This window comes from Malania oleifera, chromosome 12 (assembly GCF_029873635.1).
Source record: "Malania oleifera isolate guangnan ecotype guangnan chromosome 12, ASM2987363v1, whole genome shotgun sequence".
Lineage (NCBI taxonomy): Eukaryota > Viridiplantae > Streptophyta > Magnoliopsida > Santalales > Ximeniaceae > Malania > Malania oleifera.
In genome coordinates, this window is record NC_080428.1 from 25,915,013 (window position 1) to 25,941,833 (window position 26,821).

General features: G+C 36.8%; 1 protein-coding gene across 1 annotated transcript; it reads left to right on the forward strand.

Moving 5' to 3' along the window:
• LOC131144978 (ornithine aminotransferase, mitochondrial-like) lies at positions 1 to 26,821 on the forward strand. The gene is made up of 10 exons (XM_058093980.1): positions 1 to 394; positions 1,094 to 1,202; positions 1,564 to 1,794; positions 10,508 to 10,667; positions 10,821 to 10,876; positions 18,866 to 19,018; positions 19,697 to 19,794; positions 21,375 to 21,455; positions 22,484 to 22,717; positions 26,431 to 26,821. Exons 1-10 carry the CDS (start codon positions 261 to 263, stop codon positions 26,558 to 26,560), a joined length of 1,386 nt encoding a protein of 461 aa, XP_057949963.1. The 5' UTR covers positions 1 to 260; the 3' UTR covers positions 26,561 to 26,821.

Here is a 26,821-nt window from a genome sequence, read left to right on the forward strand (position 1 = left end):
AGTATTTTATAAAAGAGCATGTGTCCGTTAGTGGGATATGCTTCAAAAGCTATCGAAAAAGCAAATCGGCAATCCGGTCCCCATTACGTATACGTAACTACAATCAAGTACGGCTTGAGATCAGGAAAATCTGTGGGTTATCAACATTCTTGAGACTCGTGTAATCTCTTTTGGGATTTTGGTGGGTAATCGGCAAGAGTATCGAGTGTAAAATAGTACCCAGAATCAGTATCTTCGGTTTTAGCTTCATCGCGTCATCAATGGCTCCCGGGAGACCTTTGCAGGGTATCTTGAACGGAATCGGGAGGGGAAGGAGTTGTGGTGCTCTTCCCGAAGGCGTCTCTTCCTCTTCTCAAGACCTTATCAACATGGAGTATCAACACAGTGCTCACAAGTCAGCTCTCTCTCTCTCTCTCTCTCTCTCTCTCTCTCTCCGGGGAGAATGTTAAATTTTGCTACTATAGATGTTAATGTGATTGAATGCTAATGTACATATTTCATAAATCTTGCGGCATGTTCACCTTATGGGTATGCTTTGAATGTCCAATTGAAATTTCCAAACCATGTTGTACGGGTTCCTGAAATTCCGTTTCCTGTTGCACGTGTTTGTTAACAATTATCAATTTTCATTGTTTCACATCTAAATCACCCTTCGTTTTTTTTTTTTAATCAGTAATTTATTATATATCTCTCTCTTTTCCCCGATCTCTTGAAATTAGTTTTTTTTTTTAATTCTAAAAATTCTACAAAATGAGTCACGATTTCCTTTTCCTCAGGGTCTAAAATCATCCGCGAAAGGAAAAAATTACAACTTGGTCTTTTAACTATTCCGAAAATTATGGCCTTATTGGCGACCTTTTATGCCATAGTCTCTTCGGATTAAATGAATTGATGAACAAACATTCAAGACTATCCTACATTAGCTACTGTTTGGCGACGAAAAATAAAGTACATATTTTGTTAGTTTTGGGTAAAGTTCATTCTGGCGTATACACCCTTCTGTTGCTATGGTGTTTTTCATTTTATTTTATTTTTGTACGTCCCTTTGGTGGATAAGTTCCTACCTAAGTCACTTTTTTGGTTAAAACTACAGTTACCACCCAATTCCTGTTGTGTTCTCTCAAGCAAAGGGATCATCTATATGGGATCCAGAAGGCAACAAGTACCTGGATTTCCTTTCCGCTTACTCTGCTGTTAATCAGGTGAAAAAATCAGTTGTTTAATTTATGTTATGGCATTGTTCCAACAGAGCCTGATTCAACTTTTTCGTTCGGCTTGAGAACACAAACTTTTCCTTCCCCATTACCACTGAAGTCACACTTTTTAATTGGGGTTTGGGAACTTTTTATCGCTTTAAAACCATTTGAATGATGAGGGCTTGCCACTTATTTTTTGACACACTGGAAAGTAGCTTGTTGTGCTTCCCACCTGAATAAAATGCAAAGGTAATGGAAAAGCTCGTTTCTTTAGCAGATTACGTCCTTGAATATACTTATTGCAAGTGTTCAATGGTCTGGATTAGACATGGATAATATTGTCTGACTTTATTACTCCTCGCTGCAGGGACACTGCCATCCAAAGATCTTGAATGCAGTGGTGGAACAGGTACAAAGGCTCACTCTAAGCTCTAGAGCCTTCTATAATGATAGGTTTCCTGTATTTGCAGAGCATTTGACTAGCATGTTTGGCTACGATATGGTGCTACCAATGAACACCGGGGCTGAGGGTGTGGAAACAGCTTTGAAATTGGCCAGGAAATGGGGCTACCAGAAGAAAAAAATTCCTAAAGATGAGGTAGGAGATGCATGTTCATCTGTTTAGTATTATTTACGCTTTGGTAAATAACCTTGAAAACTAAGGTGTAATCTCAAGAGGGGGGGGGGGGTGAATTGGGTTTTAAAAGTTTCTTTTAACTCCTTTTATAAATTCTCAACTTATTGTAAGTTTAGTACTCAAATAAGGATAATTTGAATTATGATATCAGCTATAAATCAATATTGACTTTTAAAACTTTAAGAAGGAGTAAATCAATTTGATCTTGTAGTAATGTCAATTAACACCCAACCAATAGATTGATTCAATCAATACAAACCAATGACTCACAATGTAATGCTTTCAGCTTTTGAATAATTCAATCCTCTCAACAAGATAACCACAACAAGATTCACACTAAAGAATAAATTCAGCAAAGCTTCCAATACTCAGCGATTGAGTTACTCAAAGTAGAGTTTGATAAAAGCCTTGTTTTAGTGAAGCACAATCGAAAATTCCAACACTCTTCCAAAACTCAGATTTTAAATAAACTTTCAATTAATGAGTCTTGGGTGTTAAACAATCAACGTACTCCCTTATGGTTTCCGTAAAAAGTATTGATCAACCAATGTACTCCCGTTTGGTTTCCATAATCTCAAAGTCAAATTAAATTTTGGTTCATTTAATATCCAATCCACACAATTTATAGAATTGAAATTAACAACCATGCGGTTATATATGTGCAAAAAATTAAAAAGAGTTTAGGGAAAAAGAGTGAGACCGAGTTTTTTGCGAGGTTCGACTTATATTTAGCCTACGTCTTCGCCTTAGGTAACACCACCTAAGGTTTCCACTATAACGTCCCTTTGTGGGTGGAACAAACCGTTACAATCCCTCCTTTAGGGTGGAGCTCCCTCTCCAAGTGATACTCCATGCTCAGTACAACAATTCAACCAACCTTGAACCGTAAAAAACTACAAGAGAAATAAGAAACAATTTAGTGTACAATGACTCTTAAAAGAGTAGATTAGTACAATTTAAAGCACAGAGTATACTTTAAAGTAAATATCAATATGCAATGAAATTGAAGTTCAAAGTAAACTTATCACCGGCATGATCTTTTTATGATTGAAAGATTTAGATTTTATGCTCAATTTCGATGTGAGAATTTTAGGAAAAACTCAGTAGAGAATATTAGCAAGATGTGAGCAAGATAACCTTTGAGAATTGAGAGCAATTATAAGTATCTAATTGCTGAATAATTTCTTGGTGTTTTAAAATCTCTGCCTTGGGGGCTATATATAGAGTTTAAAAAGTGTATTCCTTGTTCCCCAAGTTTACTTCGAGTGTTTCCCATGTTTGCACGAAGTTTGGAGCCCAAGAAACCAAATTTAGAAACCTTCCCACAGTGAACTTTTAAAAAGTTTCGAATGGCAGTCGCCTGTCTTAAAAGGGTCAGGCGCCTGTCTTGTTCAAATTCAGTTTTGGTTAAAAAGTCAGTATACAGTCAGTCGCCTAACAAAACCAGGTTAGTCGCCTCAGTTGTTAAGGTCAAGCACCTGCCAGGGTAAGTTGAGGCGCTTGGCACCCTTTTGTCTGCCAATCTCAAAAACATAAAAGGTCAGTCGCCTGTCTGTTTTAGGTCAAGCGCCTGAGCATTTAGAAACTTGTTTTTTTTTTTAAGACTTTTATTTCAAAAACTCTTTTTGCTCTTTGGGCCTTTTAATTTATAACTTTGAAAAATATTTTTCAAGATTTTAAAAATAAGTCTCTAGGTCTTTATTATTCCTAAAGAGCTTCAATGCATTCATATTGAACTTTAAATTGAAGTACTTATATAAGACTTCTTTAAGACTCTAAAGCGTTCAATTATTGAAGTCTTCATGTATGTCCTTGCTTCGAGTTCATCTTGTCTTGAGCTTCAACATTCTTCGAGCTTTCATAGTATTTGTCAAACTTTGATCTGAGCTTTGTCAAACTTTGATCTGAGCTTTGTTTGAATCACTTGTTTGTAGGTTTACAATGTACTCTTGTGATTACTTGATCTTGAGCTTTCTAATACTTGATTCTTGAAATATCACCACTTTAAAAGCATATTAAATTCTCTTGATTTGTTATCATCAAAATAAGATTTTAAGCCTTATAAGGCTAACAATATCCCCCTTTTTTATGATGACAAATAAGGAGCAAAAATGAGTAAGCCTTAAAAAGGCTCCCCCTTACAATAAGCATCAACTTAACAATATTTGCAATATCAAGATTAATTATCATGCTCATATACATCATTGCATAGTTGAGCCAATATACATGCTTAGGTATGTCATGCTAGTATCATGCTCAATTTTTGCTCAAAAATTCTCCCCCTTTTGACATCAATAAAAAAGAGTAAGATATCAAGAAAAATATGTAAATGTTAAGGCAAAGAGCAACCATAAGCAAAAGTATATATCAAGTGAAGGTACAAAACGGAAACTTTGCATTCATCATGCATACAAAATAACATGATAAAATACAAACGATTTTATATCAAATTTTTCAGTAATTTCCATAAGTCATGATATCATTACATAACAAATCTAACTCCCCCTGAATGAAATGTATTTCATATTCAATAAATTTATAATTTTATTCATGAAGTATAAATTATGTATTCATGAAGGTGTCAAGATTATCAATCATGCTTTTGAATTTATCATGCCATGCTCATGCTCAGTTTGCTTACATTCAGTTTTGCTAAATTTTCTTCCCCTTTTTATATATAAAAAAATAAGTCGAAAGAAATATTATGCAAAAGTACTAAAGATAAATAAATTCCGCATTTAGATCACAATAACAAGGTCCATAAGTCAGCATATATTTCAATTAAAACATGATCATCCATTATTCATCATGCCAAAAAAAGTATAAAACATAATCCAACATTAGCATGTGAACTAAGATGGTCAAGAGAAAAACAAATAATAGAACTAAGCACAAAAAAATAATATTTCAACCCAGCTTAGTGTTTAGTTTTACAAAATATATATGCATCTTGCATTACCATTAGATTTGTATGCTCATGCTCATGCTTTCTTCAAACACTTATCCTTATTCCTTATTTGAGATTCTTACGTAATAAGCTCAATTTGCTTTAGATTTTCTTTCTGTTGATTTCAAATAATTCTTTTGCATATGAATACCAAAATTTATATAGCTTTTTAAATCTCAATACTTTCTAAGTTAAGTCTTGTACAATCCAAGCTTTTTTGATTTTTGGCCAACAATACTATTCTTGTATTTATTTGTATCGATATTATAATTATCAATAATCTCATAAACTCTTCTTTAAGATTTTCCATTTCAACTAGTTCAATATCCTTGTATTAAATTGGATTAAGTAGCTTTCCATATATTGAACAAGGAGAAATTTTCTTCTTATATTTGAATTGGCTATCTTGAATCTTGTAGGCTATGGAGGCATCCCTTTTCATTTTAGTATAGATTTAGGTTTTTTTAATTTCTAAAAAGGGAATGACTAATCTTAATATCTTTGGAGTCCTTAGATTGTGAACTAGGCTTTTTATCTTGGTACCCTTACTTTCTTGGGTCCGGATGGTTTAACAAGAGATGTTTCTTTTACTTTCCAAACTTGTTGAGTTTTCACACCCTTTCTCTTTAATGGACATTCAAACTTAATCATTCCTTTCTTCTTACATAGGAAGCATATGGTGTGAGTGTAAGCATTTGAAGAGGTGCTAGCATAATCTTTGGAGGCTTTTGCAAAGTACCCCATGTAAGGGTTCTTTTTCCTTGTATTCTCAACTCCATTAAATCCTATACCTTCTTTATTCAAGGACATTCTTTGTACACAAATAATTTTATCAAGATTTTCTTTTTCTCTAATGAAGTTGTAAATTATTTTATTTTGATCCTCAATTTTCTTTTCAAGGCAAAGTATTTCTGAATTTTTAATTCCTTTGCTGTTAGCTTGCAGCCTTATTAGTTCTTTAGTCATCTGATTTATTTTGCTTTCAAGTTCATCAATGACTAGGCATTTTTCTTTTTCAATCGAAGTTTGAGATGTTAAATCTTCTAGTTCTTTCATCATCTTTTCATTTTTGCTTTCTAATCTCTTGATTTTTAGATCCTTTTTCTCTTTCTGCAAGATTTTTAGATTCTAATTCTTTTATCACAGCTTCATTCTTATTTTTCAATGAAGTATATCTTTTAGTTACTTTACCTAAAATCTTATGAGCTTTGAATAATTCACTTTGTAGTTCTTCATAAGATGACATACTCTCATCATTGGTTTTGATGAGGAGTTTTGTTTTTCATCATCGTCCTATGCCATAAAGCAAGTATGAGCAATTTCTTGGTCACTTGATTTACTTTCTGAACTACTTGCACTAATATTATCCCATGTAGTGGCTTTTATTGCCTTTTTCTTTTTCTTTTTCTTCTTAGAATTCCTCTTAAGTTGTGGACAATCTGATTTTATGTGTTCAACTTTCTTGCAATTATAGCATGTAGGAGATTCTTTCTTATTAGTTTCTTCTTCATCTGATTTTGAGTCTCGGAATTTTCTTTTATTCTTCTTTCTAAGGATTTTTGCAAGTCTCTTGGTTATGAGGGCTATATCGTTATCATCCATTACCTTTTCATCTTCATCTCTAGAGCTTTCACTTGAGGCTTTGTTTTTAGATTTTTCACTTCTTTCGTTTATTGCCATCTCATAAGTGAGTAGAGAACCTATTAATTCATCTAGGGAGGTGTTTTTCAAATTTCTTCCTTAAGTTATTGCAGTGGCCTTAGGTTCCCGAATCGGTGGAAGTCCTCTAAGAATTTTTCGGATCATTTCATAAATTGAGTAATTCTTTCCTAAGGCATTGAGAGAGTTTATTATATGGGTGAACCTAGTGTACATACTAGTGATGGTTTCATCCGAGTTCATCCTAAAGGCCTCATACTCGTTTGTGAGCATATCGATTCTATTATCTTTAACATCAACCGTTCCTTCATAGGTTACCTTTAGTTTATCCCATATTTATTTAGCTGATTTATATGCCATGACCCTATTGAATTCATTTACATTAAGAGCACAATATAAAGCATTCGTAGCATTTGAGTTTACTTGCAACATCTTATGGTCATTGTCGGTCATCTCTTTTTCCTCTTTACGTATTTCTTTGTTATCTATGTTTTTGGTAGGGACAAGGTCACCATGTGTGATAACTTTCCAATTCATGGTTTGCAGGTATATCCTCATTCGTTGTTTCCAAAAATTATAATTGACTCTGCAAAAGAGAGGAGGTCTATATGAGGATTGACCCTTGGCAAAGGGAGATACGCGTAGGTGTGCCATAAAGATCTTTGTGTAGCTTCTAGGTTAAGATTTGCTACAACCTCACTCTGATACCAATTGAAAACTAAGGTGTAGTCCCAAAAGGGGGGGTTGAATTGGGTTTTAAAAGTTTCTTTTAACTCCTTTTATAGATTCTCAACTTATTGTAAGTTTAGTACTCAAATAAGGATAATTTGAATTATGATATCAGCTATAAATCAATATTCACTTTTAAAACTTTAAGAATGAGTAAATCAATTTGATCTTGTAGTAATGTCAATTAACACCCAACCAATAGATTGATTCAATCAACACAAACCAATGACTCACAATGTAATGCTTTCAGCTTTTGAATAATTCAATCCTCTCAACAAGATAACCACAACAAGGTTCACACTAAAGAATAAATTCAACAAAGCTTCCAATATTCAGCGATTGGGTAACTCAAAGTAGAGTTTGATAAAAGCCTTGTTTTAATGAAGCACAATTGAAAATTCCAATACTCTTCCAAAACTCAGATTTTAAATAAACTTTCAATTAAGGAGTCTTGGGTGTTAATCAATCAACATACTCCCTTATGGTTTCCGAAAAAAGTATTGATCAACCAACGTACTCCCGTTTGGTTTCCGTAATCCCAAAGTCAAATTAATTTTTGGTTCATTTAATATCCAATCCACACAATTTATAGAATTGAAATTAACAACCACGCAGTTATATTTGTGCAAAAAATTAAAGAGAGTTTAGGGAAAGAGAGAGACCGAGTTTTTTACGAGGTTTGGCTTATACTTAGCTTATGTCCTCACCTTAGGTAACACCACCTAAGGATTCCACTATAACGTTCCTTTGTGGGTGGAACAAACCATTACAATCATTTCCTTTAGGGTGGAGCCCCCTCTCCAAGCGATACCCCATGCTCGGTACAACGATTCAACCAACCTTGAACCGTCAAAAATTACAAGAGAAACAAGAAACAATTTGGTGTCCAATGACACTCTCAAAAAAGTAGATTAGTACAATTTTAAGCACAGAGTATACTTTAAAGTAAATATCAATATGCAATGAAAATGAAGCTCAAAGTAAACTTATCACCAGTATGATCTTTCTATGATTGAAGGATTTAGATTTTATGCTCAATTTTGGTGTGAGAATTTTAGCAAAAACTCAGTAGAGAATATCAGCAAGATGTGAGCAAGATAGCCTTTGAGAATTGAGAGCACTTGAGAGTATTTAATTGCTGAATAATTTCTTGGTGTTTTAAAATCTCTGCCTTGGGGGCTATATATAGAGTTTAAAATTGTATTCCTTGTTCCCCAAGTTTACTTGAAGTGTTTCCCAAGTTTGTAGGAAATTTGGAGCCCAAGAAACCAAATTTAGAAACCTTCCCGCTTTGAACTTTTAAAAAGTTTCGAATGACCGTCGTCTGTCTTAAAAGGGTTAGACGCCTGTCTTAAAAGGGTTAGGCTCCTGTCTTGTTCAAATCCCGTTTTGTTTAAAAAGTCAGTATACAGTCAGTCGCTTGGCAAAACAAGGTCCGTCGCCTCAATTGTCAAGGTCAGGCGCCTGCTAGGGTAAGTTGAGGCGCCTGACACCCTTCTGTCTGCCAATCTCAAAAACATAAAAAGGTCAGTCGCTTGTCTGTTTTAGGTCAGATGCCTGAGCATTTAAAAACTTGTTTTTTTAAAGACTTTTATTTCAAAAACTCTTTTTGCTCTTTGGGCATTTTAATTTATAACTTTGAAAAACATTTTTCAAGGTTTTAAAAATAGCTCTCTAGGTCTTTATTATTCCTAAAAGGCTTCAATGCATTCATATTGAACTTTAAATTGAAGTACTTACATTAGACCTCCTTTAAGACTCTAAAACGTTCAATTATTGAAGTCTTCATGTATGTCCTTGCTTTGAGTTCATCTTGTTTTGAACTTCAACATTCTTTGAGCTTTCATAGTATTTGTCAAACTTTGATTTGAGCTTTGTTTGAATCACTTGTTTGTAGGTTTACAATGTACTCTTGTGATTACTTGATCTTGAACATTCTAATACTTGATTCTTGAAACATCACCACTTTAAAGGCATATTAAAGTCCCTTGATTTGTTATCATCAAAATAAGATTTTAAGCCTTGTAAGGCCAACAATCTTAAAATTCTACTTAAGTATTAAAAGCTCCTTCTGTTAGGATCACACAATTTGGCTAGTTCCCCTGCCCTCTATCTCTCTTTCTGGCTGGGGGGTTGGGGGGGAGGGTGTGAGGAAGAGTAGAAAGTGAAAGGCTGCTGCATACCACAGTCACCATACTCTTCTGGTTTGACATCCCTGTAATGATTCTTTTCCCATTGCTGACATCCCTGTAGTTGAAAATTTTAAAGCTTAGTTTGTCTAAAATAAAGGGAAGAAAAATTTTTATTTCATGCACTGACTTCTGGTGGAGGATTGATGTGATGTTGTGATTATATGGTGTATTTACACCCACAATGTGCATGCTAAACTAGATTTAGTTATCAATTCATGTAAAATAATTAGACATTTACAGCTATTTGCTATTTGAAGACAAAATACAATAGTATAACTGTACAAATATGTGGCTATAAACTTCTTCGTATAAAAACTGAAGAAAAGCCATATTTCAAGTACTAGAGGGGCCTGTTGAAAGTACTGCATGTAGTGCTTCTGTATTTTGTGCAAAGAGGGATCCCCTGTAGATACAATACTGATATATTCTAGTAGAAAAAAAAAAAAGAATAAATGTTACTGCTTTATTTTTGGACGACAATGAATCCACAAATGCGGATCCACAAGCAAGGCGATTGAACCTTATTGTTTGATTTAGGATCATGGATCAAAGGTACAGCTTTAAAAGGTAGGAATGATTTAGTCACATAACCTCATTTGATTAGAATTCTTTTTGTTTGCTTGATGTGCTTTGTTGGTCCATTCCCTATCAACTTAAACTTTTGGGCCTGAGGTAGTTTATTGTGGGATCTGAATTCTGATGTCTAGTTTTTTAGAGGTTTGTGGATTGAAATGGTAGTGTTATTTTTGGCTGTTCTTTATGGCTCGTTTGGTTCTCAGAATAGTTATGCCTGGGTCTAAGATGGAATACATTGAAAAGTTTGGAAATGTAGGTAATAGCTATTCCTTATATGTTCTTATTATTTCATTCATAATGTAATAAGAAGGAATAAACATTCCCATGATGAAATATGGAATAGTTATTCCTTGTCTATTCCTTGTTATGGACTCATAAAAAGTTTCTCATTGTTATTTGCTTTATGGTATCAACATAATTTTTTGTATGACTAATTGTTACTAATCTATTACAAGTACTCTATTCTTAAGAATAGACATTCTGCAAATCAAATGTACGGTTGTCTTATGAGAACCTAGTTGAATTTATGAGATAGTTGATGAATGGTCTACTTAAACTAAGTCACGTGCAGGCTATTATTGTATCTTGTTGTGGCTGCTTCCATGGTCGTACATTGGCTGTTATTTCTATGAGCTGTGACAATGAGGCTACGGGTGGTTTTGGGCCCTTGTTGCCTGGTCATCTCAAAGTTGATTTTGGCGACAAAGTTGCCCTTGAAAAGATTTTTAAAGGTTTGTATGCATAGGCATTTCCTCTTTAGAGATCCATCTGTATGAATAATCATGTAGTCTTTTGACATATTTTTGAATTCCATTGTTCAGGATGGGCAGAATATTCTGTATATCTAACAAAACCTTGAATTTTCTTCTTTTTATTGAGTGCAGAGAATGGAGATCGGATAGCTGGATTTTTATTTGAACCTATTCAGGGAGAGGCTGGGGTATGTAAGCTTTTGAATTGAACCCAGCCAACAGGAAATTACATTTTTTTTTTTAATTTCTATTTCAACTATTTGCAGCCATGAGAAACCATCCTATATTACAAACCAAATCTTTTGGGTTTTATAAGTCCAACTAATTGTCTTACCTTATTCATCAACAATGTAGATGACCTTACGAAATATCCATGTCCAATCCGTGATACTGCCCTCATTGGTCCCCAAAAATCCACACCAATGTAGTTAAGAATACCCATCGTTTTGTGTTTGGTTACATTACACAAAACAGTATTTCTTGACTGAGAACTCTCAGCTGTAGCTCCACCTACAATTGTGTTACCCTGCAATGCATAGTGTCACAAGCTAAGCTTGTTTAGGGCATTATGCTTGCCTGTGACCGCTTGCCTCGTGTGTTTGGGATGGGTTTCCATCATGTAAATACTAGTGTAGGGTTATTTTCCATTATTTATTTCATTGTAAGCCAAATAAGGCAGTATGACGACTCGGTCACTTTGATGTTTCCTAGTGCCAGAGTGAGAATAGCCCAAAAAGCTCTTTAGGGGAGGGTGAGTGTTCATCAATCATTGTAAAACTCTCTAGCAATTGTCAACGTGCTTAGCCTACTTGCCTCCCTTGCTAAGTACACCATGACAACGGAGGATTTGTTAATGAATTACGTTGTTTCAATGTTTACTGCTTGTCTGCCACGGTTTTCGTGAATTGATTACTATTTCCGCTGCTATCTGAATGAATGTTAATGAAAGTGCTTCGTGGATGAATGTTGGTAAACGATAGGCTGGCTAGTTAAGCAAGAGTGCTTTAGCTAGTGCCGCACGGCCCTTCACAACAGTGTAAAAATAGTCGAACCATGACATTTGGTATCAGAGCCAAGTCGGTGACACTTGGTGAGAGCACAAGGTTGAGTTGCAACGTGAATTCGATTGCCTTCGTTGTGGGATTTGGGAAGCTTTGGTAAGTGACTATGGCACCAAACAACGCTGAAAGAATTAGTGCACTGGAAGCACAAGTTGAAGAGATAACCAACAACATAGCCAACAAGATGGCCCAACTGAGGGGACTTCTTGATGAAGTGATAGGATCACAGTAGCATCAAGCAAGTTTGACAAGTGAAATGTCAGAGGACTTTCATCACACTGTGGAAACTTTGCAGGTCTGGATGGCTGATCTGGATGCAAAGGTGAATCTGATGGTTCTTGCTATGGGGAACTCCAACACTCCAGAAGTTAGTAAGACCAAGGTACCTGAACCCAGGACGTATGGGGGTGCCCGTGATGCTAAAGAGTTAGAGAACTTCTTGTTTGATATGGAACAATATTTTCGCGCTGTGAGGATGGCCTCAGAATAGTTGAAAGTGGATACTGCAACCATGTACTTGGTGGGTGACGCCAAACTGTGGTGGCGTGCTAAGTACAATGACATTGAAAATGGAAATTGTGTGATTGATTGTTGGGCAGACTTGAAGAAAGAGTTCAAGGCCCAATTCTTTTCTGAAAATGTTGAGTACAATGTAAGGAAAAAGCTGAGAGACCTCAAGCATACTGGGTCAATTAGGGAATATGTGAAACAATTTTCTACTTTGATGTTGGATATCCGGGATATGTCGGAGAAGGACAAGTTGTTCTATTTTCTAGAGGGGATGAAACCGTGGGCAAGGACTAAACTTCATAGACAAAGAGTTCAAGACTTGTCTACCGCACAAGCTGCTGCAGAACGCTTGACTGACTACCCTGGGGAGAATACCACTTCGTCCAAAGGATCTGGCGGAGAGGGAAACAATGGAAAGTCTTTCAAGAAAGGCAAACCCAAGAGTGGGGGAGCCGACTATAAAGCATCAACCTCAAAGGAAGTTTCGTCGTCTCGAGGGTTCAACACACCCAAGGGAAAGGGTAAACTTGAGTGTTTCCTATGTCGAGGTCCTCATAGAGTTTTTAAGTGCCCTCACAAGGCATCACTTAATGCTTTACAGGCTTCCATTGTCGAACAGGCACTGGAAGATGATGGGGAAGAAGATGTGACCCTGAGGATGGGTGCAATGCGGCAAGTGAGCGCATTGGAAAAGTAGGCGAAAGCCCCAAATGTTACACGAGCCAGAGGGCTAATGTTTGTGGACTTGAGAATCAATGGGAAGAGCACCCGCGCTATGGTGGATACCGGGGCTACCCATAACTTTGTTTCGCAACCAAAAGCTTGGAGACTCAACTTATCCTTAGAGAAGGATACAGGACACATGAAAGCAGTTAATTCTATAGCCCGACCTACTCTGGGAGTAGCCAAACAAGTTACTGTGAAGCTTGGGCAGTGGGAAGGTCATGTGAATTTCATAGCAGTGCCATTGGATGACTTTTCAGTCATTTTGAGAATGGAGTTCCTAAGGGGAACGAAGGCAGTGCTGATGCCTTCGGCTGGTTCCCTATGTCTGATGGGAGATCACCCGTGCATGGTGCAAGCTGTTGCAACGAAAGGAGACGATGGGAAGTTCCTTTCAGTCATACAACTCAAGAAAGGTTTGAGGAAGGGAGAGCAGACATATCTAGCCACGGTGGTGGTAGATAAAGAAGTAGGCAAAGAGCTGGTGCCTACAACCATCCAAGCGGTGTTGGATGAGTACAAGGAGGTGATGCCAGATAAGTTGCCTCATGAATTACCTCCACTACGGGGTGTGGAGCATGAGATCGAGTTATTTTCAGGAGTGCAACCACCTGCAAAAGGGCCATATCGGATGGCGCCTCAAGAGTTAGCAGAATTGAGAAAGCAACTTGATGAATTATTGGAAGCGGGATATGTTCGCCCTTCCAAAGCACCATTTGGAGCACCGGTGCTGTTTCAGAAGAAACATGATGGGAGCCTGCGGATGTGTGTAGACTACCGCGTGCTCAACAAGGTGACAGTGCGCAACAATTATCCTATTCCGTTGATTGCTGATTTATTGGATCAGTTGAGTCACGTCAAGTACTTCACTAAACTTGACTTGAGGTTAGGCTACTATCAGGTGATAATTGCTGATCAGGATGAGCCGAAGACTACTTGTGTGACACGGTATAGGGCATATGAATTCTTGGTGATGCCATTCGGGTTGACGAATGCGCCTGCAACATTTTGTACCTTGATGAATAAGGTTTTCCGTGAGTACCTTGACAAGTTTGTCGTGGTATACCTGGATGATATTGTTGTCTACAGTTCCACTCTGAAGGAACATAAAGAGCATCTGCGGAAGGTGTTCGATAGGCTGAAGGGGAACAGTCTATATGTGAAGAAAGAGAAGTGTTCTTTGGCTCAGCAGAGCATCAAATTCCTTGGTTATGTGATTGAACAAGGTCACATCAGAATGGATATGGAGAAGGTAAGGGCAATTCAAGAATGGAAGATCCCAACAACAGTGACAGAGTTGCGTTCCTTTTTTGGCCTTGCCAACTACTACAGGAAGTTCGTAGAGGGGTATTCACGGAGAACGGCCCCTATGATAGAACTACTAAAGAAGGGTCATGGGTGGAACTGGATAGAGGAGTGCCAGGGAGCCTTTGATGACTTGAAGGATGCCATGATGAGAGATTCGGTACTGGCTCTTTCGGATGTCATGAAACCCTTCGAGGTACAGACAGATACATCAGACTTCGCCCTTGGAGGAGTCTTGGTACAGGAGGGGCACCTTGTTGCGTACGAAAGCCGTAAGCTTAGTGAAGCAGAGCGGAAGTACACAGCTCAAGAGAAGGAGATGCTAGTGGTGATACATTGTCTCCGTGTGTGGAGGCATTACTTACTTGGGTCAAGGTTTGTGGTGAAAATAGATAATTCAGGTGTTAGCCATTTCTTCACACAGCCAAAGCTGACACCCAAGCAGGGCCGATGGCAAGAATTCTTGGTAGAATTTGATTTCTCATTTGAGCACAAGGTGGGGCGATTGAACCAAGTCGCGGATACACTGAGTAGAAAGGCCAAGCTGGCGGCCTTACAAATGGTAACACATCTGACTTCAAGTACTGTTACCACAACGATGCGGGAGCGCATCAAGGAGAACTTAACCAAAGATCCAGTTGCGCAGAACTTAATGAAACTTACCGAAGAAGGGAAGGCACGATAGTTCTGGATGGAAGATGGATTATTGATGACCCATGGTAACCGACTCTTTGTGCCACGAGTAGGTGATCTGAGGAAGACATTGTTGAAAGAATGTCATGATACCATGTGGGCCGGACATCCAGGATGGCAGCGCACTTTGGTCTTTCTGAAGCGGGGGTACTATTGGCCGCATATGCATGATGATGTGATTGATTATACTCGAACTTGTCTCACTTGCCAACAAGACAAGGTGGAGCGGAGGAAAATTGCTGGGCTGTTGGAGCCCCTACCAGTACCATCCAAACCGTGGGAAAGTGTCTCATTGGACTTCATCACCAACCTGCCCAGAGTGGGAGACGCAGGGTCTATACTTGTTATTATAGACAGGTTTCGAAGTATGGTACATTCATAGCCACACCGAAGTATTGTTCGGCAGAGGAGACAACGCAGTTGTTTTTTAAGAATATTGTGAAATATTGGGGTGTTCCCCACAACATTGTTAGTGACCGAGACTCAAGATTCACCGATAACTTCTGGACAGAACTTTTCAGAATCCTCGGTTCACAACTAGAAATCTCTTCGAGTTATCACCCACAAACAGATGGACAGACGGAGAGATTCAATGGGCTACTTGAAGAGTACTTGCGCTATTTTGTCAACGCCAACCAGAAGAATTGGGTGCAACTACTTGATGTGGCTCAGTTCTGTTTCAACACCCAAAAGTGCTCCACAACCAACAAGAGTCTTTTTGAGCTTGTTACAGGCCGGCAACCGTTGTTACCTCACAAAGTGGATGAGCCGTACAGAGGAAAGAGTCCTAGGGCACACGTCTTTACCAAAGAATGGAGACAGAATGCTGAGCTAGAGAAAGCTACTAAGCGGATGAAGAAGTGGGCAGATCAGGGGAGAAGACCGCATCACTTCAACGTAGGTGACTTGGTGCTTGTTAACAGGTCAGGTCACTACGAGGATGAGATAGGAGACTACTTCGCAAATATGAAGGACTAGTCCCCATCTTGGCCAAAGTCGGGAAGGTCTCCTACAAATTCGACCCTCCGACTTGGATGAAAGTGCATCTTGTGTTTCACGTCAGCTGCTTCAAGCTGTACAACGCCGACACTGACGATCTGAGCAGAAATTAGTCAGCCAGAGCAGAAGTGAGTACAGTGCAACTTGATAGACGTGAAGTTGAAGATATCCTTGCAGACAGAGAGTTCACATCCTCAAGGAAGAAGCGGTAGGAATTCTTAGTAAAGTGGAAAGGCCTTGGTGATGAAGAAATTAGCTGGGTTTCTGCGGAAGATATGCAACCGTTCATAGACGAAGTCGAAGTGTACCTGGCGTCAAAGTCTACGAGGACGTCGACCACATAAGTGGGGGAGAATGTCACGAGCTAAGCTTGTTCAGGGCATTATGCTTGCCTATGACTGCTTGCCTCGTGTGTTTGGGATGGGTTTCCACTTTCCATCATGTAAATATTAGTGTAGGGTTATTTTCTAGTATTTATTTCATTGTAAGCCAAATAAGGCAGTATGACTCCTTGGTCACTTTGATGTTTCCTAGTGCCAGAGTGAGAATAACCCAGAAAGCTCTTTAGGGGAGGGTGAGTGTTCATCAGTCATTGTAAAACTCATTAGCAATTGTCAATGTGCTTAGCCTACTTGCCTCCTTCGCTAAGTACACCATGACAACGGAGGATTTGTTAGTGAATTACGTCTGCTTCAATGTTTACTGCTTGTTTGCCACAACTTTCATGAATTGATTACTTCGTGGATAAATATTGGTAAACGATAGGCTGGCTAGTTAAGCAAGAGTGCTTTAACTAGCGCCGCACGACCCTTCATAACGGTGTGAAAAGTCGGACCGTGACACATAGAGATTCCTTGCTATCCTCTGTCCTTTCATCACCATCAATACGCCATCACACACCATCATCATCCCGCCTTTGGACTTGTAACTATACCCGTCACAATCCAAAGCGCCCAATGATATCACGCCCTTCCGTAGATCGGGTACATGCCTTACCTCACATAATGTCCTTACCACACCGTCATACATCTTGATTCTGATATCTCTCATTCTAATAACTTTGTAAGCCGCATCGTTTCCTATTCTGGAATCAAGACTCACCAATTTGTAAGTGGTGAACTAGGTTTTGTTGGACGTCATGTGAAAAGAAAATCCCGAGTTTAAGATCCAAGAACCCGTGAGGCGTTCTGAACCCTGATGAAACAGTAAGCATCTCACCATCACTACCCCTCGAGTCCCCTTCTTCAACTACATTTAAGGATTTTGACGAACCCTCTTGAGATTTTGCCTTTCCTTTCTCCTACTCCATACATTCCGGTTTTATGTGCCTTAGCTTCCTGCACTTAAAACAACGAACATTCTTCTTCCTTCGGGATTGAGTTTTATTACCACTTGGTCCACTCTAGGATTTGTCCCTCCCACGATTCTGATTACCCTTCGCCACGAGTCCTTCACCATGTGAACCCTCATTGTTGACCTTCTTCCTTTGATGGGATCTCAGTAATGCACTCATGATGTTCTCCAATATTAGGGTTTGTTTCCCCTAAGTGAACGTCATTACTAGATTTTTGTATGTAGGCAACGTAACTAGGGAATTCAGCAATATCAACGCCCTGTCCTCCTCCTCGAACTTCACATAAACTCGCCTCAGCTCACTAATGATCTGATTAAATGTGTTGATGTGTTAAGTCAAGTCCGAAACCCTTTGCCATTTTAAGCCAATAAAACTTTTGCTTAAGATACAACTTGTTCAAGATTCAGTTTCAACCAAACCGCCGCCGGCGAGTCCTCATCCATCGGCCATACATAACCTGATTGTGGAAACCGCCTTTGCTTCAAGCTCCTTCCAACTTGCGTCGTTCATGTCGTCCAGCTTCTTTCTGTATAACGCCTTCACCATTTCTTGTTGCACTAGCAAGTCCTTCACCCTTTGTTGCCAAATCCCGAAATTATCAGTTCTATTAAACTTGTTCACAACGAACTTAATCAAAGAGACCCTAACCATTGTAGAACCAATAACTTTGATACCACTTCTTGATATTCGTTCAACTTGAACACGCGCAGTGGAAGCACACAATCAAACACGAAACAATCAACAACCATTAATGTAATCACTCAATGATGAAATATACTCGAAAAGCAATCAATAATAATAAGAAGAATTAAAAAAACAACTAGAACGCACAAGATTTACATGGTTCGGCAATAGCCTACGTCCACGGGAGTAGCAACCTTGGTTTCACTATAATCAATGTTAAAGCTGCAATCTTTGGGTTACAATATTGTTTTAAGTATGAACCCAATACGTACAGAAGTGTTCTAGTATATATAAACTACATCTATAGCAATCTCTCGGAGGAAAATCCTCCAGATAAGCTCAATCTGCAAGCCCTTGATTTGAAAATACGTAATTTGCGCCCACAGAAACCGTCGATGGGGTCAAACCGTCGGCAGTTTGGAATAGAAGAATACTCTTTGCAGCTACTGCCTGAAACTATCGACGGTTAGGCCCCAAACCGTCGACGGTTCACCCTCCAGCTGCACCTTGCTTCTGTCCCTTTGTCCCTTGCGTCACATAGCTTTCTCCTGTACATGTGATTCGCTCTGAATATGAGCCACTTCCCCAACAAGTAACATCCCAATCAATGCTTAGGGTTTCATCATATTGTCAATTCGAGTATATCATTCTTGGTGCAGGATTCTTTTAGTCAATTAATGATGTCTGTTGCCCCTTCTGTATATATTAAGGCCCTTGCATGTGTTTTGACTATTTATTAGGACATACAGGATGTAGATGGCATTTATTTTTCCTTTAATATTCGCGTTCATCTTTTATTTTCTTAATTTATTTTCTATTTTCTAAAAATTAAAAATTCATGTTGCTAGGTTATCATTCCTCCGGATGGATACTTAAGATTTGTCAGGGATGTTTGCTCGAAATATAATGTTCTAATGATTGCAGACGAAGTACAAACTGGCTTAGGACGGACAGGAAGAATGCTGGCTTGTGATTGGGAAGAAGTTCACCCAGATGTTGTCGTAAGGCCCTTTATTTATTTTTATGAGTACCCTGGACCCTTTGGTTGAAGTTGATGCTATTTGTTCCTATATTATGAAATAGTATGGTTTTCCAAATCACCAGGTAATTATATAATTGCAATCAGGTTTACAACAATTGGGCAAGTCACTTTGATTCCTTCCATGTTAAATTGTAGTGAGACATTTTCTTTTCTTTTTTTTAACTAGAGGTGGTGCGCATGCAATGAGCATACAGCACAACTGTAGAATAACTCATGAGACTCTGCTTTTGTTGTGGTTTTTAGGTTCTAAATATAAAATTTTAATTTTAATGGAAGATGACTATTTTATCCTTCACCACGATAACCCTTTCAATGTGTTTCTTAGTAGAGAAACCAAATGAAGGGTCTAGCTTTCTCAGTGGTACGTGTCCATCAGCATGCACAAACATAATTCCATGAATATTTGAATGAGCTGTGAGTTCCTGATGCATTTATGATATCTTGAAATGCCTTTAAAATTGCATTTTCATTTCTATAATAATGAATATTCTTTGAGTGAGCATTGTGTACTTCCTCACCTTGGATTGCTGTGCCTGTTCATGTGGTAGTGACTCAAAAGTGACTCAATGATCTTAGTGACATCTTACATTAAGGCACTATTCTTGAAGATGACTTCTATTTTGGGTCTCTTATTTAGATACTAGGAAAAGCATTGGGTGGTGGAGTGATACCTGTAAGTGCTGTACTTGCTGATAAAGATGTAATGTTATGCATACAGCCTGGAGAGCATGGAAGGTTTGCAGTTCTACTTGCTTCATTTACTTAATGATTTCTTTCATTTTTCTTTTCCAATCCTGTTGCTTAATCAAAACTATTTTTCATTCCGAATTGCTGTATTGGTTGTAGAAAATCTTATCCATGTTGGTCAAGATATGAAACTCCAGCCATCTGTCCAATATAATTCAAAACTAGATTGCATACAATTATAGCTGGATGGTGGGTTTGGGTTTGATGATGAGTGGCACAGTTGATGTCGATATAGTTTTATAAACAGTGCTAGTGTTCTTTTCCCAAAACCAGAAGCAGCCACTTTGGCTCATGAAAAAAGTAGTGGAAAAGAAGGCCAACAAACAGGAAGCGGCAGGTCCATGTCTTAGCAGGTTTAGATTCATTCTGTGGTGGACCGTCTGTAAGACCTTGCATCCTGCCATCCCAAAGCCTTATTTAACATGGTGTGGTGGTGTATCAGGTCTTGTTTTGTTGTTTCTCTTACAAACCTATGAAACAAATGCATTATGAGCATGAAATTATAAATTATAACAGAAAAAATTGATAATGGATATTATTTAAAATATAATTGGTTTTTCCTGAGCAAAATGATGAATATAATTAATGTAGCTACAACATAATTTTCAACCAAATTAGTTCCTAAAATTTTACCTTTTGCTAATTGCCGTTCTACTTTTGGTTTTCTAGAGATTTTAAAGGCCATATTAACTCCCTAGGTTGCATATATAAATTCCTTATATCCTTTTAGTTTGAATGAATGATGTAATAAGGCTTTATGGTTTCTATAAGAGTTGTAATTGGGTTAAGATGTGGGGCTAAGATTTGATTCTGACCCATGGTGTCCAATTGACCATACAAATGTGATTCCTGATTTTTTTTTTGGCAAGTACTATGTATTGTGAATGTGTTTCTGGGTTCTTTTTTTTTTTTTCAAAGTATGAGTTCATATGTATTGTGTTAGAAGAGATAGAAAGGAGGGGATGCAGCCCATTGGGCTTTCTAAGAAAATGTGCAACCATACTCAAATGGATATTTGGTCACTGAATTTCTTAAAATTTTCTGTTTAGTGCAAATCTTTTTTTGTCCCTAATGTGATCACTACATTCTTAAATTTGTTGCAATTTCAGTCACTGTACTTTATAAAATTGTTGCAATTTCATTCATTGTGCTTTCTAAATTGTTGCAATATCAGTCATTATTCTTTCAAAATCATTGCAATTTTCCAATTTTAACTTTTAGTCCGGTAATTGAATCAGGTTTGCATATGAATCGCTGCAATTTATAATGTTCAGTGAACACATTGGGAAAAAAAATCAACAGTGGCGGAGATAGAAAATTTTAAAAAGTTACGTGACCAAAAGTGCTTTTACTTGCCATACTCATATCTGACAAAAAAAAAAATCAACACAAGAAAGATATGAATCATGTTAACTTTCTATGAGTATTCTTGGGCTTTAAATTTTTTTTACCAAATAATTATTTTTCCAGTTTCTATATGTTTTTCTCTTTTTCTGCTAGATTTGATGTTGTTGTCTGGCCTTGTATTGTAGAATCTAATTATACTTCTAATCTTTAATTATTCTCAGCACCTTTGGTGGTAATCCTTTGGCAAGTGCAGTAGCCTCTGCTTCATTAGAAGTTATCAGAGATGAGAAACTTGCTGAAAGGTAAAAAATCTATTGCATATTGTAGTAGTTTAGATTTTTCAACACTATGAATAGGGGTGTAAAAACCAAATTCTCTGGTTCATAATGTTTATGAACTGAACTGAACTGAATGGTGGTCTAAAACAGAACTGAGCTGGTTTGGTTCAGTTCGGTTTGTGTTGGTCGGTTTGGCATTATAATTGGCCTTGATTATGCCTTTAAAAACTAAAGCGTACCTTGTTAATTTATACGTATTTAATTTGCAATTTTTTTTCCGAGCTGAATTCTTACTTGAAATATAATTGGATATTCCTTCTAAAAAATGAATTGTTGATTTGATTTTTTTGGGAAATATTAAAAAAAAAATGAAAAATTATATCAATTACATTTGTTAGAAATTTCAAAATTGGTATTCAAATATGCCTTCTTGGTTTGGTTTGGATTTTGATTTCATAAAACACAGAATTGAACCGAACTGTATGAAATAAAAAAAACTGACCAATTTTGGTTTGGTTCAGTTGGCTTTTTTGGTTTCAGTCGGTTTTGTTACACTTACATCCCTAACAATGAACAGAAAAGTAAGAAATTTGTACGTTATGAATTCCACATAAAATATCAAAATGTGATATGGTATTTATGATTATTATTTGTAACAATAAAGGATATCTTAAATTTGTAAGCAATTGGAAGACTGGATTTTGGGACATTGAACAAAAGTAGCTAAAAAGCTGCATCCAAACTTGTTGACAACAAGTGATTGTCCAGTGTTGGGCCATAGTTATGCATTAATAAGCATTGCATCAATACCATAGTGCAGGATAATCTATTTTGAACTTATATTGACTAAAGCTTGAAGAGCTAAGCAAGGCCACCATTCCAGCGATATTGGGTTGCAGTGATGTTTTATTAAATTGGGTGCTCCATAAATCCTAATTTTTGATAAAAACAAGTTTACTTTTCCTTCCTTCATATTTTAACTTTGTGGATACCTTTCCTTTTCCCCACTTGTTTTTATTAATTGTTTTGTTTGATATTTGACTATTGTACAGATCTGCTCAACTGGGGCAGGAGCTTAGAGATCAGCTAATGAAGGTTCAGCAGCAATTTCCAGATTTTGTAAAGGAAGTGCGAGGTAAAGGACTGTTCAATGCTGTGGAGCTCAACAGCAAGGCCCTATTCCCGGTGTCTGCTTATGATATTTGTCTAAAGCTTAAGGAAAGAGGAGTTCTTGCTAAGCCCACACATGACACTATTATCAGATTAACTCCTCCACTTTCTGTGAGGTGAGGATGCTTGACATGGTTTTAGGCTATCAAAAATTATTTTATCATTTTTTGGCCAGCATAACTGCCTTATAGATGATGGATTAACTCAGTTTGTTGACTTATATTCAAATTTTGATTTTACAACATCTGAGCAAATCTTAAATGAACCTAGAGGGTTGAAATGATACTGATTGGTTGGGGGTTTGTTGAAGCATACTGCACAATGGAGTCACTATGATCGAGTGGTGACAGTAACAAGGAAAAAAGAAGAGAAAAAAAAATTGGTCTTGGTTCAACCCATCTTGGCAAGTGTCATTCTAATTTCTTGCAGTTGGCTGCACTGGCATTTTTGACTATCCTGTGTTTTCTACTGTAACATCTTCAAAATTATAGAAATATTTTGCCATAGTATAGATTTTTTTTCTTTGTGAACATCCTAGTGTTTTTGGCTTCAACATAATTGCTCTTCTTACTGTCGCAGTCATTAGTGGTGATGTTTTACTTGCACACAAGCCCGCTCATGAATGTATCCATTTTTATACTTTTTTTTCTTAAACTATGCCTATGTTTGTGGAACTTTTTCATTGCATTCATGACTGTTCATTTTTTGGCACTTAGTTGTCTTGGAACTCATGCATCTGAATAAACTATCTATTTTACGGTACTATTTTTAAGCTTCTGAACATTTTATTTTACAGTAAAGTATGAGCAAGCTTGAATGAAATATTATTTACTCTGGTAAGCATTTGTCGTCATGCAGTCATCTCAAACAGTCCTTTCCCTCTTCATATATCCAGATTTACACTATAGGCCATCTCTTTGATCTCCACTCCTTAGCAGTGAAAACTGTTTGAAAGACAGTCATATTTGGGTATTTAATTGCCTTCAATATCTTCTTAGTTTGGTTTTAACATTACTTATATTATATTCATCTATTGAGGTCTAAAGTTTATCTTATAAACTAAATAAATTGTTTGTTTCACACTTCAAAAAAAAAATAAAAATCTCTTTACATTTCTTTTAAAAACAAGTTTTATGTTGCATAATTGCACTTCAGAAAGAAAAAAATCGTTTTTTTTTAATAAAAGGAATTCTATTGAAATTTTTTTTATATATTATGCTTATTAAAAATAAATTTTATTTAAAATTTTGTTCTTATTAATAAAAGACTAGGGAAAGCTGTACTGAGTTGGATTGACAGCTGGTGTTAAATTTTTAATTGAACTTTTTGTTATCATCAGTCGTGCAAATTTTTGGATCTGCTTCTCTGGAAAAAGTTTAAGTCATTGCTTGGCATGCATATGAGATTTTGACATTGTTTATGTGACACTCGAGTCTAGGGCTGCATTTTATTTTCAACTAGCTTGAGCTAGGAGATTAGGTTTGAACAGAATGTACTTTTTTCAAATCTATGCCTAGATTGGGTCTTGATATGGTGTGATGCACAGGACAAAAAAGAAACAAATTGTCCAACATGAATTAGAATCCGACCAGGCTTCCCTGCCTTTGAAATTTCTCTGACGTAAACTACTATTTTAATCCATCAGTGGCTTTTGATTGAACAGTAAAACTTGCTTGTCTCATAAATTAATGATGGATAATATAAAGAGGTCAGACATGAGCAATATGAAGGCATTTGGGGTTATTGACTCAGTTTTAGGATATTATATTTTTTTTTCCTATCTTTTCACTTGTTTATTTATTTATTTATTTATTATTTTATTGAGTTCTAAATTAGCAGATTCTATATTGTTTATCTGTTAGGAAAGTAATATTTTCACTTTGTTTTTATTTTCTTGTTTTCGTATCTTTTCACTTGTTTATTTATTTATTTATTATTTTATTGAGTTCTAAATTAGCAGATTCTATATTGTTTATCTGTTAGGAAAGTAATATTTTCAGTTTGTTTTTATTTTCTTGTTTTACAAGTTTGTGAAGTCTTTAATATCAGAATTATATAATTGACCAATAGACTTGGAAAATGGATTTGAATTTAGTGCCATTCTCCTCTGCAGGAAGTGTGTTGTTATTCTTTCTCTTTTTCCTTCCCTCCTCCCCTTCTGTCTGCTATTCATCAAATTGATACCAGAACTTTAACCCACAGTTCCAAATCATCAGAGCTGTAATCCGCAGTTCCAGCCCTATCACTACCAATAACAACCCTCACCTCCACCCAAAAAGGACACAAAAAAGAAAGAGGAAAGAAAACCCTGCCTCCAGCACCCATCTGCCACCATTTCAACAATCCCTTTGATATAAAATCCTCCGTCAGTTGACTCATCCACATTGTATTCCTTTCTAGTTTTACTTTTTAAAAAAATTTACCTTTGCAACAATTGTAAACAGTGCAGGTGAAGGCACATTAACTCTTATTGTTGTGCACTTGTGCACTTCCTGCAGCTTTTATTGTATTATGGTGAACTGGATCTAGGAGTTGATTCTAGAATCGAACACTTTTCTGTTCGGGCCCTTCAGGGTTATCTGTTCATTAAAAACTATATAATTACCCAATATGGAGTATGCCATGATAAGTTTGTTTATAAGGTTGTAGTCATTTTTAAAGACTAATGAAAAGATATTCCAAATGAAGGGAGCTTTTCTTTTTTCTTTTTCTTTTTCTTTTTCATTTTCCTTTTATTTTAAAATTCTCAGGGCTGTTTTTGAGCAATTATTGAGTTATCTCAATCATAAGCTTCAATAACATACGCTTGAAAACCATGACTATATATTTTCTGGTCTAAAAAAAAGAGCCGACTCTTTTTGAAATTAGAAAACTTCTTATTATTTTAAGACCCAAATTTTCTTTCCCAGTTTTTAATTATGTGCCAATTTTTTGTTTGAAACATGTTTGGATCCTTTCTCCATCATGTTTCCAGCACTATCCTTGATAATTTATCAAAATTTTTTATATTCTCTGATGTCTGGAGATTCTTAATCAAATGCCAGAGTTTCATTGCCTGTGGTGGCATTGGCATTTATCTGTTTGTACAGACCTTTCTGTTATTTGAGTTTCCCAAGAGAATCTGATTAGTCTGGTAACATGAGCTCTGCTTGGTTGCTATTAGTGATTTGCTCAAAAGTTCTGGCCGATTTAAGCACTGATTGGCATGTTTGTTAATTTAGTAAAATATTTTTAGTCTGACCATATCTTTGCTTATCTTAAGGCAAACAAAAAATGAATGAAGGCCTATTTATTTGTTAATATTTGAACTTTTCTGGTGTTGAAGTTTTATGATGGATGGATTACTCATCCATCTGGTCAAATTTGTAGGCCTAAATCTTTGTTGTGCCATGGTGCCTGAATAGATAACTTTGCTAAGTTCATTGTAATGTCTATAGTTTAGGTGTTATGCCCTCTCCAATCAGCTAGACTAGCCCAGCAAGGTGTCCCTCATGCCCTCTCGTTGCTTTCCCTATTTTTTACCTGGCCTATTCATTAAGCTGCCCAACCTTTTTATTTTTTATTTTTTGTATATGATAAATTTCTATAAATAACATTAACAAATATAGCAAATTATTCTGAATGCTCCCAAACCAGAGAGGCATATTTTGTTCTTTCCTAAATACACTTGTTTTCCCCCGCCTTGTCCATTCTGGTTTCTTCTTAATCAGTAGATTTTGTTTTCCCTATTGGTATTGGTAATTTTAATGAGGTCTTACTAAGGGAAAATACCTTGAATACTATACCTCACATTTGAGTTTTGCTCGAGTATGACCCTCTGCATTTTCAGTTTGGATGAGCTTCAGGAAGGCGTGAAGGCATTGCACAATGTTTTTGAACTGGATCTACCACTAATGCAGAAGGCAAAACCTAGAGCAGTCCATTCAACTGCTTCTAACATATGTGCACGTTGTGGGTGAAACTTGTATAGCTCTACAGATGCAGACAACTGAACTACATGCACCTGTTCTCTTTTTCTACGTAAATTAAGGGCAAGTGCATTTCAACCTTCTATATTGTTGCATCCTGGTATGCTTGGCGATTGTGGGATCATGTTTACTTTGAAGTGTGACTAAGATATTAATATCTTTAATCATGAATTGGGTGGCCTCCTTAAAATTATCTGGCTGTTCATTCCTAAGTTACCAGAAAATTAATTTGATTAGCATGTATCTATCTCA

Bases quoted from the DNA above. Each gene is read 5' to 3' on its own strand.
- LOC131144978 (XM_058093980.1), top strand. From the start codon at position 261: ATGGCTCCCGGGAGACCTTTGCAGGGTATCTTGAACGGAATCGGGAGG. The intron at 395-1,093 runs GTCAGCTCTCTC...TTAAAACTACAG, and splicing joins TATCAACACAGTGCTCACAA to TTACCACCCAATTCCTGTTG. The intron at 21,456-22,483 runs GTAAAAAATCTA...ACTATTGTACAG, and splicing joins GATGAGAAACTTGCTGAAAG to ATCTGCTCAACTGGGGCAGG.